General features: G+C 36.6%; 1 protein-coding gene across 1 annotated transcript in view; it reads left to right on the forward strand.

Moving 5' to 3' along the window:
• Positions 1-572: 572 nt before the first annotated feature.
• The window catches only part of LOC134671479 (UDP-glucosyltransferase 2), a 64,993-nt gene continuing 49,299 nt past the window's right edge, over positions 573-16,266 (forward strand). The window contains exon 1 of the mRNA XM_063529345.1: positions 573-696. Within this exon, the coding sequence (XP_063385415.1) occupies positions 694-696 (3 nt within the window). The 5' untranslated portion in view covers positions 573-693. The remainder of the gene's footprint in view (positions 697-16,266) is intronic.

Raw genomic sequence — 16,266 nt, forward strand, 5'->3', positions numbered from 1 at the left:
TGTCTAATCAATTTAATAAAACGCAAAAATAAAATTTAGGGAATTGGCTCTACGAGTGAACATGTGGAGTAACTTTTTTTTAGTTTATTTATTCACTTTAAATTTAAATACAGTTTTAACTATAAGACGGATGCCAATTTTTTTTCTGGACAAATTGGTCAATTTGATTAACCCGTATGAACAATCAGAAGACATGTGGATTCACCGTCACCCTTCCCACAGATGTAATCCACAAACTTTTTTTTTAAACCTGTTCGTTCTCACAATCAGTTTTAAGCAATTTAGGACGAAACACGATTTTGTAATAAATATAAGTCTGTCAAACAAAAAGGGCGCGAAATTCATAATTTGGACGATAACCCTTAGCGCCTACTTTTTTTTTAATTTGCCGCTTTTTTCTACTGACGGAAATGGCTCTCTAGACCGACCAAAATAATAAATAAAAATTAAGCTTGTTTCAATATTTTTTCTAATATAATTTTGACAGTATAGCCGTCGCCATTGCAACAGACTAGCACCCAACACCTAACAGCCATTCACTTTCACTAAATCGCTATTTTTTTTGCAGATCAAGAAGCAAGAAGCTGTGGAAGTGCTCATTCGATTCGAAGACAGTGTTGTGAAAATATCGATTGTGCTTTGTGAAGTGCTGTGTGTGGATTCTAGTTTTTTTGCCAGACCGGAAAATACAAAATGGTATGTTTATTATTTTAAATTTTAATAATGTATTCCTACTTCCCATTTGTTTGTCGGTTTTAATATGCAAATGTTAATTAGAACTATTCAGAAGTCATACGGTAGGTAATATAGACGGTCAAACAAGTTTGTCAGTAGAAAAAGGTGCGAAATTCAAATTTTCTATGGGACTATAACTCTTCGCGCCTACATTTTATAAATTTGCCACTCTTTTCTACTGACGGAAATAGCTTGACAGAGTATAATTATCTTATCATTCACGTTCACAACGTGATAAGTGTGTCAAATCTGTAAATTATATTCCATCAAATTTTGACGACCGGTCTGGCCTAGTGGGTAGTGACCCTGCCTGCGAAGCCGATGGTCCTGGGTTCAAATCCCAGTAAGGGTATTTATTTGTATGATGATACAGATATTTGTTCCTGAGTCATGGGTGTTTTCTATGTATTTAAGTATTTGTATATTATATATATCGTTGTCTGAGTACCCACAACACAAGCCTTCTTGAGCTTACTGTGGGACTTAGTCAATCTGTGTAAGAATGTCCTATAATATTTATTTATTTATTATTTATTTATCAAATGTAAATAAATGTTGCAACAGCTTTACGGAAGCTTATTATAAAACAGTTATGTCTTAAATGTCATGACTAAAATAAATATTTAAATGAATAGCTGTGAAATGCAGACACGATTCAGATGAATAGAATAACAATATGTTGTAATTTTATTCTCCTTTTTTTTAAGCTTAGCTTCGAATTATTACAAATCAACTGCATTAACACAATTACAATACTAATAAATATATCAGGAAAGTATACCGTTCCGAATCATCCTGTACTTATATTAAAGGATCTTATGCATGTTTCTTTGGACTGTTCCTCACTGGTCATTCTGAAAAAAAGAACTCTGCGGTCTAATTGCCAGGAGCCATACAAAGAATCGTGGCAATTAGACGCAACCGCCGACATTATTCTCAGAGAGTGACCCCACTAAGCTCTGTCAAGAAACTGAGGGCTTACCGCTAAAACTAAAGTTCGCAAATTGCGGACATCTTTCTTTATAACTCTAATTACGTCTTAATTGGAGTAAAAGAGAAAGATACCCGCAATTTGAGAACTTCGGTGTTCGCGGTAGGCCCTCTGGGAACTTAAATCTATCACATGTATGCTTGTATGCCAGCAACCTCTGAGGGCATATTACCTCGAACACAAATTTCGGGGCATCTTTCTCTTTTACGCCAATAACGGCGTAATTAGAGTGACAGATAGTTGCTCGAAATTTAAATTTAAATTATTACGAACTTCGATTTCCGCGGTTATAGCAATAATTTCTAGAAAAACGCCAATTGAAAAGTAAAAACGTATCGGGATGAAGATACGAACCAAAAATCCACGTGAACATTTTATGTTAAAACATTACAAACGTCATTTGGCAAGGCCACCTTGTCTACTGGTTTTAAAGGCCTTTATTTTAAGGATGTACCTATATTTTTCTTCTTCATGTTAGGGGCTATATAAGGCTCCAAAGTCATATCACTGCGACCATCGCTGACCTATTGTGATCGCCACCTACTACAAGTACTACAACTCTCGATCCAAACCTGCAACCTATCTCGAGAGACTTTAACTCCTCCGGGCGCAATATGTGTCCGCTCAGGATTAAGTCACGAGTACGCATTTTACGCAAGGGCACTCTGTCAGGATGTGCAAGGGCGTCTCCTATGTATAGTTCTTTTTTTTTTAGCATTAGAAATAAGGTAAACAATCTTGATGTGTCTTTTAATTGAAAACACACATTAAAAAAAAAACATTTATTTCAGACCTTGGTCCATACACTTACATCGAAAAACTAACTACAAACTAACTAAATTTAACTTAAAATAAAGTTTTGTTGAAATATGAACTAATTAAGATACATAGTGTGTTAGTGTTAGTGTGTGTGTGTAGTGTGTGTGTTAAAAATAAGTATACGGCAATTATGTAACAATTATGAATCTAAATACGATCATTTATATTCTTCTGCTTTCATAAGTAATAGTTACTGATTTATTAAAAGCGTTTTTCAATTAAAAGACATGTCAAGATCGCTTTCCTTCTTTCAAGTTCTTTCTAATGCTAAAAAAAACGAACTAATAGGTTTATTATCTATTCATTTCATTTAGCAGCTAAAGAAATACGTACCATATTTATAATGGTTACCCTAATGGTTGTCCCAATGGCAAGGCTACCATTATCCTTTATGGACGCAGACCACTTGAATTAATGCAGTGCTAACGAACCTTCGCATTTGAAACGAGAGTTATAATTTCATAGGAAATTGATGTTTAAAATAACACTTGCACTGCGTATGCTATCAACATCGCTGCAGACTTTTCTTGGTCTAAAATCAAAGTTTCTTTAACTGCCCATGCAGCCATTTTTTAAGCTCAGCCTCTAGAGGTGAACCACCCCCAAAGTTAGGGGTGATACAAAGCCGTGACTGATGTTTAGTCTACCATGTATGTATAGGTACAGACCAAAATATCTGGGAGACATTCATCATAATAATACGATAACAAAATTACATAATTTTCAATTTTGACATCAAGACGTAAGGTCGAATTGGCCTCCATATAAAACTTCATGCGGTCGACCACTGAAAGATATGCAAAACTAGTCATGAATTGCAAAACTTGACACGGCAAGTAGCAATTTTGCCGGCAAGTTAACGCGTTAGCCATAAAATAAAAGCGCTTTTTAACTCTAGCGAGTTTTAAAAGCGCATAATGTAACAATTTAAGGCAGGTATTCTGTGCACCCCTGTAGGTCTGTAGGTAGGTATCTCTAGTGTAAATTTCATTCGATAGCGTGACAACACGTAGGCGTTTGCGTTAAGTGTCATTTAGTATGGAATTTTGAGTTTACAAAACGTCCCGCTTGGCGCGCTGTTCAAAATCCAATACAAAAATAGACATAACATAACGCAAACGCGAACGCTCGTCAAGCTATTGAACGTACACTGGGGAAGAAGACTCAAAAGTCAAAATTGTCAAAAGAAATAAATCTCTACGCTATCTCGATATCGGTTAAAACAAAACTCGAATATTTTTTTATAATTTTGAATATTTGTAATACCTACCTTATGTATAAAATAACAAAAACGAGAATTATGAATTTTGCTTGAAAATGTTTATGAATATTGAAAATTAAGTTTTGAGCACGACTTTATTGCCAAGGTATTAGGGTGCTTGTTCAGATAGTTTAGATCACCATACCCGCTCTAATATATCTGATGACGGCTGTACATTGCTGTGACAAAATTTTTTGACCAACCAGACGTTTCCTGGTATTGTACGTATGAACATGCTTACAAAAATAAGTCGCTTAGCACCTTTCAACACACAGAAATCAATAGTACAACGAATTAGTATGCGGTTGGTGTGATAACAGTGATAAGCACCTATTGTGGTTCTAAAAAAGCAGAAATAATAGGTTATAACGAGCAATTATGATTATAAGGAAGTGTTTGTTTGTCTGTCTCGACTATTATGCTGGCTCATCATATAAGTATATATACTGCGTCAAGCAGATCTTGTCAGTAGAAAAAGGCGGCAGATTTGAAAAATGTAGGCGCGAAAGGATATCGTCCCATAGAAAATTTGAATTTCGCGCCTTTTTCTACTGACAAGATTTGCTTGACCATCATACTTAGGGAAAATGATTAGAAGATTTTTTTTTTTCTTACGAGTAGGCCCGTTCAGACGGAATGTTTATTGACCAATTTGATCAGAAAAGAAATTGGCGTCAATCTCATCTAGCGACACAATTTTATCACCAATTTCATATTTACGGTGACATACGAGAGCTCGAAATAAAAAAAAAGCTCCACACGTATACTATCGTAACGTATTGGTTATAATCTTACAATCGAATCAAGTGGCATCCGCGAGCCAATTTCATTATTGCGTCCACACCACCTGATTTGATCCGACATTTAATCAGATTGGGCGAAAAATTTACAGTTTGGAATGGCGTTTACATGGATATCATCTTGGCTACACCTTATTAACCCTTAAATTGGCAAGACATAAAAGTTACAAATAATGTAGTTTTCACTGATAAAAGTGACTAGACATAGTCCAAGCTGCCCTGGAAAAATAGTAAAAAAAATCCAGGTTTTTCAGATTTCCTGAAAACCTATGTACCACACGTGTCACAGTGCCAACTAACCAGTGAAATGCCCTGTCTGGTGAATGTGCCTTGTGTGTACCGTTACCAAGAGCTTAGTAAAACAACAAATTAAAGAAAAATCCACTTTATTACTATGAAATCTTTATAAAAGAAGTGTATTAAAACTCTATTTTTGGAGAAAAAGGCGTGTTGTTTTTGTATTGATTGTATTCATGGTGATAAAGCATTATATATCGAAACAGGAGATGGCAAAACTTCGGTGCATAGGGGGAAAGCGGTGCAGTAGTTAGTGCATTTTCGTTATCAGAATCTACTTCGTCTGAGCGGCTTCCTAGTATGTTTAACCTCTCTAGTGAAGAATTGATGGATGGTGGATCAGAGCTTATGCCTTGATCTGACAGTTCATGAGATTTTAGTAAGTTTGATTCATCTTCAGAATCCGACATCTGACAGTTATAACTCAGTGTTGCAAGTGTTATTTATTTACTCTATTACTATAAAATATAATACAATTGACGAGTTGCCAGTAAAAATTCTACAAACAAACTTTTAAATCAAGTTCAGTATTTTTTCAAAGTCAACGTGTCACGTGAGTCACGTTGCCAATTTGAGGGTGAAGTTCTTTAGCGTCTCTACATTATATTTAATATCAACGACATAGAAAACAAATCGCCACATCCGCGACCATTATCATAATACACGCCTGCATATTACAATAACGTAATTTTGATATAAACTCACACCAATCTTACACACTCAACCGAAAACTTACCCTAAATATTATGCATTAGATTCCATTTCGGAACGGTCCTGAATAGCAGAAGCGTGCCAATCGAAATTAAACTTAAAATTTTAATCTATAAGGTGTAGATTAAGTTTTTATAGGGGTACGTTCGGAAGTTATGCAACTAGCGAAAGTGTTCGTGGCTCGCATTACTCTCACTGCGGTCACGGTCGCGATTTCGGTTCGTGTTTACGAACGGCCGAATTATGCAATATTTATAGGGCAGTGGATTGGTTCGATCGGTTTTTAGTTCATTTGCGACGGATGAGGTAATGAGAATATACTTAAACTTGTAAAAAGTGGAGCGCCCGATACGGCTGTTTGTGTTTCCACCAGTTTCACCATCAGCTCTTAAAGACACTTTTTATGCTTCATTAAAATGATGATAAAGTTGCGTTTTATTCACGAGAGTGGCAAAGTAATTAGATGTAAATTTTGTGTTTTTTTCTTATGTTGGCTGGTGGAGTTGACTTATAAATAATGACTTTAAATTTGACAAATAATTGCAGTAAGCAATAATCACGAAGAATTTCGTACATTACCCGGCCTGTTCCTATCTCTATCGCACGCGCGTAATTAATATTGCTGTCCCGCCGATGACGCCGGTGGTCAGTATTACTTACTCTGGTATTACAGTGCAAGCGTAGCACTGTGTGTGTAGAAATAGAAATACGCAGGTCAATGTACGAAATTCTTCGAGCTAACCCCTTCGGTGTTGCGGGTGTCCACAGGCGACGGTAATCACTTACTATCAGGCGATTTATCTGCTCGTTAGCCACCTATATCATTATAAATAAAATTTATTTGTACTTCATTTAAAATATTTTACAGTTACCTAATATTTTCCTCGTTTTGGTGAGGCGAAAAAAAGTGTTTAACTCAGTAGCAAAGTTTGTTTAATCCTCGTGCCTCGAAACCCTCGCAAAGCTCAATATCCGTCTATTCTAACTTTGCACCGCCTTGAACAAAACAAAGTGAGGCGGTGTCATTATAACGTCAAATAAAGCTACGCCAGCTCTAAGCCTACACCTTTGACTTGAGAAGATTTAAATCCCTAGCAAGAAACTCGGCGCGCCGTTGTTTTGTTCACGGCGGTGCAAAGTTAGAATAGACGGATATTGAGCTTTGCGAGGGTTTCGAGGCACGAGGATTAAACAAACTTTGCTCGGCGTGTCACATATTTTAAAAACATTACATCTTATAACTAACATGCATTAAATTAAAACATACATACAATTAAAATTTATATGGAATGTAAAAAAAATCATATAATAACATAGACTAGGTAGGTACTTTCTTAAAGAAATTTGATGCACATGAAGAACAGATAGAAGAAAGATTCATATCACAACGCTCTGTAAATCTAACAAAATATACGCTAACGATAGTACCTAATTGTGAATTATCTTAGTTATTCCGCGAATAACTTATGAAAGGAGATTTACATAATTAAATTAATAAATTAAAGCACATGATATGAATACCTACTTCCGATAGAAATATATCAGTTGCCACACAGCTTCGACGTAACATATTAATAAGTATTTGAATAAAATATTAGTTAAAACGTGTTCCGATGTTCTCGATATACTTCCAATGATGTACCTTCGTCCACGATGTTATGAGGGTAGTGGCCTCTGCTCCATAAAAACGTAGTCCCCATTTTCCGCTCTGGATTTTGACAATTGACATTATGGAAAGTGTTTTACTCAATTTCATAGATTAGTATATGTCTCAATTTGATGCATGTTTTTGCACTTACTTCGATATTTTTGTTATTATTTTACCAATTAAGGGCAAACAATAAATTCCATAAAAATCTTTAGACGCTTTGTACTCATACAAGAATTTAAAAAAAAATCGAAATATAAAAAACATACGAAGTGTACATTTTTCTGTTTATCAACATATGGTACGCTGCGCTAAACGAAGTTGCCATTTTCCTACTCCGGAGAATAGAAAATAATACACTCGGGTAAATAAGAAATAATAAGAAAGCAGAAACATCATCATCATCTGATACATTTATTTCCTTTCTGTGCCTGTTATATTCTATTCTATAATGTTAATATCCAGAGAGGTAAATGAGGAGTACGGTAGTCTACTATCCTCTTAAGAGTGAGGCTTGGTCAGTGGCCAGTGGCATTAAATTCTTGATACGAGTGGATCCAGAGTAAATATTATTTCAAAGTGTTATTTGGAAGTCAATTTGCATGACAGATGGGTATTTTAGTCAGAGGTTAATCGCCTTCCATGTGCGAAATATTTTGTCAATTTGCCAATACATGAATTAGCATATACCTAGCAGGCATTGGGCAATTTCACCATACAAATTGTTTACATTCTCGCTAACGATTTGGTCATCTCATGGTAATGGTTACAGATAATTTAACACATCGACGCACAGGGAGATAATTGATTGTATAATGTTAAGTTGACGATCTTTTAGTGAAAGCCTTTGTTTAATCTTTTGTGTAAAATACTGTGACTTTTCTTTAAGAAATAAATATACCTATCTAATCTAATCTATCCCTCTCGCGCATGAGAGGAGGCCTGTGCTCAGCAGTGGGACGTATAAAGGCTGAAATGATGATGATGATGAATCTAATCTATAAGATGGTCAAGCTTGTCAGTAGAAAAAGGCGGCAAATTTTAAAAATGTAGGCGCGAAGGGTTATCGACCCATAGAAAATTTCGCGCCTTTTTCTACTGACAAGATTTGCTTGACTAGCTAGATTTATGAGAGGTAACTATTACGCAAATTGGGATTTGGGAGTTCTCTTGTTCAAAACTACGTACATTTAGACGTGGGTTCGACATCGACAAATCTTGTCCTAGTTAAGAAACTTAGGTAACGTACTTGTAGTTATCTACATGTTTTTAGTAGGTACATCATAATGTATGTATCTAATTGCTCTTGGTACCAACCACCAAGGTAGAGTCAAGATCAGTGGCGTAGCTAGCATGGGTGGCACCCGGTGCGGAATTTGTGGGTGTCACCCCAAAATTCAATCAAAATTGTAAAATATATTTAAAAAGACTTCCAATTTTTGTTAAATAGCTCATGATTTACTCCATCGCTTTCTATTTACGATTTTTTATAGGTGGCACTACTGATGTTCACGATCGGGTGTCACCCCTGAATGGGTGACACCCGGGGCGGACCGCCCCCGCCGCCCCCCCCCCCCAAGCTACGCCACTGGTCAAGATATTAAATATCGACACGGACAAAGTGCCAAAAATATGTACTCACGACATTATTACCCGTATGATAAGTAATGGAAAATAATGATGATGGATAATGATTATAATATATTGTATATCGTGGATAGAAATTAGTACCTAGTTAATAAGGAAAGTTTGCATGCTTCTTTAAGTAAATGTACGCACTTAAATTACCTACCTACTGTCCAACTATGTTTACCACTACATTTTTGCAAATAAATATCTTTATCTTTATCGTACATTAAGGTAGTGTATGTTCATATTTTTGGCACTTTGAACGTGTCGATATTAAATACCCAAATTTAAAAATGTGACTTTGAAAATAGAAATAAAATTGTTTTTTTTTAGTTTGTACCTAACTTATAAATCACATGTTTAAATAGTGTAAAATAATAACTTAATGAAAAGTGAGAAAAGTAATTATTTTATGTTTCTGAGCAAAGGTCTCAGATAATTTAAACATATATAACATAATTAGATGTACCTAACAAACCGTAGGGTAGCGTGTGTTGTAGCAAAACTTTTAATTTTTCCCATAGTAACGTGAGCATTCCCATAGAATTCCTTATTGCTGAGCCCTATAAACTCCCCAAGTCCCTTACTTTGACACGTCATGTGCATTTACTGTTCTTTGATACCTTTGTAAGAGCCAAGTAAAGTGTAAGGTTGAGGTTTGAGGTGGCGTTTAATACAGAAATGATAGGCTTGCGACGATTAAGCCTTTCACTCGCGGCACTTCCTACTCAAAGGCCAAGGCATTGTCCGTGTCAAAGTCATGGACATGACTTCCTTTTGAACTTCTTTGCTCTTTGAATTCTTTGATACATTACTTACGGTTTTATCCCCCGACGCAAAAATGAGGGGTGTTATAATGTTTGATGCCAATGTATGTTCTCAAACGGATGGACCGATTTTGATGAGGTTTTTATGTGAAAACGAGCTTCCTTCGGTTCTTAGGCCCGTTTCGGACAAAAACGGTTCTTCGTACTACTAACTTACGAAATGGGTCTTCGTACTAGTTATGAAACAAAACTATTGTGACAAAGACCAAAAGATGGGGAACTCTGGGGAGGATGGAGATGAGGCTCAAATGGGACTGGGCCGGTCACGTCTGTCGCATGCATCCAGACAGATGGGCTAGTGTAGCTACCAAGTGGATGCCAGAAGGAGAGCGCGGACGCGGAAGGCCGAGACGGAGATGGCGGGATGACCTAGACACCTTTCTCAGTAACTGACCAGAGCAGGCGCTATGTCGGGAGTCATGGAAGACAAGGGGAGAGGCCTTTGCCCAGCAGTGGGACACCTTAATAGGCTAGCAAAAAAAAAATGTATAGAGAAATTAAATGGTTTATTAGAAAACACAATTCCTCTAATGTGGGCGCCACTGGACGGTCGACGCAGTCTTAATATGTGTATAAAAGCGATTTTATGACACTTTTTCAATGATTGTAAGAAGTTTACAAAAGTTTCAGTTTCGGTTTCGGCCGAAACTAGAGCCAAAGCCGAACCTTCGGCAAAAAAACATGTTTCGGTCGGACACAAATAAATAAAATAAAAAGATTAATACATATACCATCAAATATTGTCTTAAACAAATTTGCACTTACATAAGCACACTTCGACTATTGACTGTCCAAACCATTATTTAAGACGTTATGTAATCAAAAACAGGTTCCATAATCCTGTATTAGAATCAATAAACTCCGATTATATGCAAACTATCTACTTTTTTCGCTAGTAGTGACCATAAAGCACGACCAAATTAATTTTGCCGTTGACAAACTCTTTGTCTGCTAAGGGATTAGCCAAACGTTTATATCAAACGATGCTATTAGTGTTTTGTCGGTTCTAAATGTAAGTTTGTGCAGTTATATACGGTATGGTGTCACGTTTTTTGTCAAGGTTAAGGAGGCATGCCACATTTCTGGACCACACGTGGTCGACATCTGTGACAGGATATACTTATAGATATATATGTATCACTGGCACTGCGTGTGCTGTCATCATCTCTGCGGACTTTGCTTGGTCTAACTAAATGTACCTGGGGATGGACTGAAAATCAGCGCTGCGCAGGCAATTTGTAATGAAACGGCTGTCGCAGCGTATGCTGAGCCCCTGCCGTATTCGAACTTCAAGATATTCACAAGAGACGACACGTACTAGATCCATTCTAGATACGTTATAGTTTAGATATCAACTAGTTCTCTTTTGCAGCGCAATTCGGGCAAGTCGGGCAACCAATGTCACTTTTTATGTTAGATAGAGTAAGAAATCTATTATACATGTGAATTGGATCTCTAAGTCATATCCTGTGGAAATCGTTCAAGAGTATCTCCAGAATCGCGCAAATGTCAAATTTGACAGGTTAAATCTTAAACATATCGTTATCGTATCTTGGTGATGTCTAAAAGATATCTAATAGATGTCTATTTCAAAATCCGAATCGGCCCCCCTGTTCCTTTTGCCCCACATGCCAATTTTCTGAAAAATTTTGTTATATTTTGTAGCCTGTCTGTTTTTGTGTGGCAATAAATGATTTCTCATTCTCATTCTTATTCTTATTAACTTCTTCTTACCAGTTCTCGCCGCTCGCCACCGGTTGAATACCTGACTATTAATAACATATTATAGGCCTTTTAAAAGGCCCTCACACAGGTGTCTTATACCCAGTTTGACGATCTGACACTCTGAGCCGTGGGAGCGTGATTTATATGTATTTATGCATTAAGGTCAGATTTATGGGACGAATAAATTGAATAAATTATCTATAAATAACTTCCGTAAAATTATAGAAATTGGGTACAGTTCAACTAGTAAAAATAAGTCTTAAGTTTGTATGTGTGATTGTGTGTATGCAATGCACTACAAGGTTCAATTAGTTAACATACATTCAACATTTTATTCCTATATAAGTCAAATAGACAAAGAAATTATTATTAGGTAGCTAATTGACGCCTGAAGCGAGTTCATGAATAAGGGGGTAATACCGCGCCGTGTGCCTGCTACACTGCCACATCTCAAAAAACCGTTTTTTCGAGAAATCGCGTCTCAAAGTTGTGAGAGTATAGTTCAGGGTGTTTAATAGGATCTTACTCCTTTAGTTTTAGGTCTATGAATTTAAAATTTGGCATTTTTACTCTGAATGATATAACCCGCCTTATGACCACGCCACTTTTTAAAAGAAATGTATATTTTTTAAGACACAAGGCCCTAAAGACAGGTATTTAGAGTTGTGGCCGTATTGCAGAAACGTTATTTAAAGATTTTGGGATGCGGCAAAATTTAAACACAAAATTATTGGGTAAAGGTTACCATGCAAATATAAATAAAAACACCAACATTGTTAAAATCCCTTCATTTTATCAATTTTGATAGGAACAAGATCACTGTACGCGATAATATGTGTAACTCAACTAATTATTATTTTCTAGGACGCAACTCAAAAGCTTCATTTAAAACGTGTGCTATATAGCCACAACTCAAAAGGGCCGTCTGAGGGTCTACCGCGAACCACGTTCGACGTGTTGCCTCTTTGTCGCACTTGTAAATTCGTAGGTAAGTGTGACAGGAAGGCAACACGTCAAACGTGGTTCGCGGTAGTCCCTTAGTTCATGTGCGAACGCCGCGGGAGCAGGCGGCAGACTGGTAAGTGGCTGTATTGCAGGGAATCGTCTGACAATTTATGGTCAAATGCATAAGGCCACTTGTGAGAAAAAGGCTCTTAAAGACCTTTTTTGCTATGGCTCTCGAAATAAGGTCGTAAATTGAACAATTTTAAATACGAATCTGCAATAATCCAGAAAATTAAAATTTTTGAATTGTGGCCGTATAGCAGGCACACGGCGACCGGGTGTGGCCTGTAACACGAGCAAATAATTAAAACATAGATTGTACTCCTCAAACGATGACACTTTTGTTCAACAACTTTTAAAAATTATGAAGTATTTAGAGTCCCTATTTTTCATACAAAATACATATTACCTTCAATGGACGCCATGGCCACGTCATATCATTGTGATTGACGTTGCTTGTCACGCCTTAAACATAGCAAAATTCGCAATACATTGTGTCTTAGAATAAACTTAAAAGTGTATTAAAAATCAAACCACAAGTTATTTTTAAAAGTTGTGAACAATGTTGGTCAGTATGAGGCGTACAGCTTACAGTTAAATTTTTTGCTTATATTACAGGCCACACCCGGTATAATGTATGTACATGTACCTAGTTAGTACATACCTACACAGTGTAGAGGTGAAAGTGCTAATGTTAAACCAATATATGATATGCTTATTCATTATTGTATGGCTCGAGTCATATAATTTTATGACTGACTTTTAATTTTAAAAACCGGGCAAGTGCGAGTCGGACTCGCGCACGAAGGGTTCCGTACCATAATGCAAAAAAAAACAAAAAAAAAGCAAAAATAAAAACGGTCACCCATCCAAGTACTGACACTCCCGACGTTGCTTAACTTTGGTCAAAAATCACGTTTGTTGTATGGGAGCCCCATTTAAATCTTTATTTTATTCTGTTTTTAGTATTTGTTGTTATAGCGGCAACAGAAATACATCATCTGTGAAAATTTCAACTGTCTAGCCATCACGGTTCGTGAGATACAGCTTGGTGACAGACGGACGGACGGACGGACGGACGGACAGCGAAGTCATAGTAATAGGGTCCCGTTTTACCCTTTGCGTACGGAACCCTAAAAAAAACTGTAGAGAAGTTTAAAGTATTTTAAACTTTTTATATGTTAAAAATGACTCTTAGGCAGTCCCAAAGTAAAAAAATATTAATTAATCTTGATCGACTGTATTCGAAACATTTAGTTGCAACCGGTATAACTCGTTTATACTCATCAAGTTTCATTGATTCTTTCTTATAACGATTTACTTAAATAATTATTTTTATGCCATAAACATAACCTATCTGAATCGAACCCGTCTTTAACCGGGTGTAGGGTTGCCAACCGTACTATATTACCATATTGTACTATATTTTGGCTCTCTGAACTATATACTTTTGGAAAAATATATAGTACGCTATAATACTATATTTCCGATTAAACGTATATTACACTCATGCTTAGTATTTTATCTATTTAAAAGTACTATATTTTTGATGCCTCATTATGGAAAATACTATATTCCACCAAAAAAAGTTGGCAACCCTAGCCGGGTGGCCTAGTGGCACAGAATAAATAATAGTACTAGGTACAGAAGACTCACTCTCTAACAAAACGCGTCTGTCACGATCAGCACAGATATGGCCGCTAGGTGGCGACAGCGCCACGCGCGGCTTATGGCAAACCCCAAAATTGGGGTCGAACGGATGGACTTTTAGCTACCTGTAGCAAAGCGACGAAATCGCGGAGTGAGCCCCGCCTGCTAGTGGTCAAGATAGGCGCGGTACAGATGTAGTGCATACATGTTTTCGTTCGTATTTCGTTCGTTCGTATTTGTCATGCTACTTCAGTCAACCTCAGTAGTTTTTGTACCGAGACTGACTGAAATGACACGGTCCCTACGTTTCTGTGAAAAAAAAAACGATGAAAAATAATTATAACTAAACTAAATATGCTTGTCAATTAGGTTAAATGTTGATGTCAACTTTAGCCAGTCTTCTCCGAGACCGCGGGGACAACGCCGTCCTTGAAACGTCGGAGGTAAATTAAAAACTTTATTTTACGCGTATAAGTCTCGTCGTTGCTAATCTAATAATAATGAGTTGAGACTTATGTAAAGTCTCATCTGCTACTTCTGATCATAATTTCATAACAACCGTAAAACCAACACAGACACACCCACAAATCTCTCGACAATACTAGACATAATATGTATGATGTAGGTATATACATCATATACATGCTGTTTGTATATGACGTAACGTCACAGTGCGTTACCCAACGGAGATAATATCAGTTATGTTGTGAGAACGTAAACTAGGAAGGAGGATGGGAAATGTAATGTAGGAAGAGTCTGTCACGCTGTACGTCAGCAATAACAGGCATGGCTCACTCCGCGATTTCGTTGATTTGCTACAGGTAGCTAAAAGTACATCCGTTCGACCCCAATTTTGGGGAAAGCCATAAGCCGCGCGTGGCGTTGTCGCCACCTAGCGGCCATATCTGTGCTGATCGTAACAGACGCGTTTTGTTAGAGAGTGAGTCTTCTGTACCTAGTACTATTATTTATTCTGTGCTATAGTGGTGTAGCGAAATAAACCACGCACCAAAAGTATCTGTCACAAATAGAGATAATATCACTACAAATCGAGTTCAAAAGTATGTATGAAATGTACATATCTGTCATGTCACAGTCAAATTGTTCTACATTTCAGAAAATGATACGTTTGGCACATATAGCTTGTCAAGCAAATCTTGTCAGTAAAAAAAGGCGCAAAATTCAAATATTCTATGGGACGATATCCCTTCGCGCCTACATTTTTCAAATTTGCCGCCTTTTACTGACAAGATCTGCTTGACCAAGTACAGATAAAGCTCGTTGATATAATATAACAGACGAATTAACCTTTTTAAATTGTAAAGCCACGACTTTTAACGACCAAAAATTAACAAGCAATCTCATATAGCTCAAAGTTAACAAGTAATTATTCTTGTATCCGGAAGTTTACACTCACCGACATGAAATTATGTTGATAGCCTTGTTGGTTAGCCATGACATACAAACAAATATAAACTGCTTACACAAAAAGTGAAAAGAGGCCACTTAGTATGAAAATTCATACTAAATTACTTGTTTTAATTGCTCTTATGTGTATAATGATCACCTGTATTTGAGTTCCGTTTTGAAGCAAGCGCGTAGGTGAATACTTTCAACTTTTTAAGACGGTTTTTTTTTAAATGTCAACTCAAGGGTAACTTAAAAATCTGTACAAGATTGGCGGTAATAATCTGATACGATTAATATTTAATTTCGTAAGAATATGGGTTCAGGTTTATGTTTCTCCAACTCGCTTTGCTGTCAGGCGTCGGAAGTTTCATACTTTTAAAATTACGGACATTCAGAATTAAAAAAAAAAGTCATTGAAGATTGATATACATGATATAAAGTGTGTAGTGTAGATAAATTCAATACGAGTGAATATTTAAAAGGTGGCTAGCATAGGACCTAAAAAGTATAATTAATGAGATAAGATGCTTGGAAATACAATAAAAATTTGAACCATACAAAATAATTCGGCCCGCAATGTAATACAACACAGAAGTTGCGCCGGGATACGAGCTTTTTAAAATAACTATCAATGTTTGTTAGCAGTGACTATTAAAAAGTTCGTATCTCGTAATGTCATGACATCTTATGGCTCCTCTACACGATGGGCCAACGCCGGCCACTCCAAGGGACGCATTTATGCGTTAGAGGGAGCAAGT

This window comes from Cydia fagiglandana, chromosome 15, assembly GCF_963556715.1.
Source record: "Cydia fagiglandana chromosome 15, ilCydFagi1.1, whole genome shotgun sequence".
In the NCBI taxonomy this organism is placed as follows: Eukaryota; Metazoa; Arthropoda; class Insecta; order Lepidoptera; family Tortricidae; genus Cydia; species Cydia fagiglandana.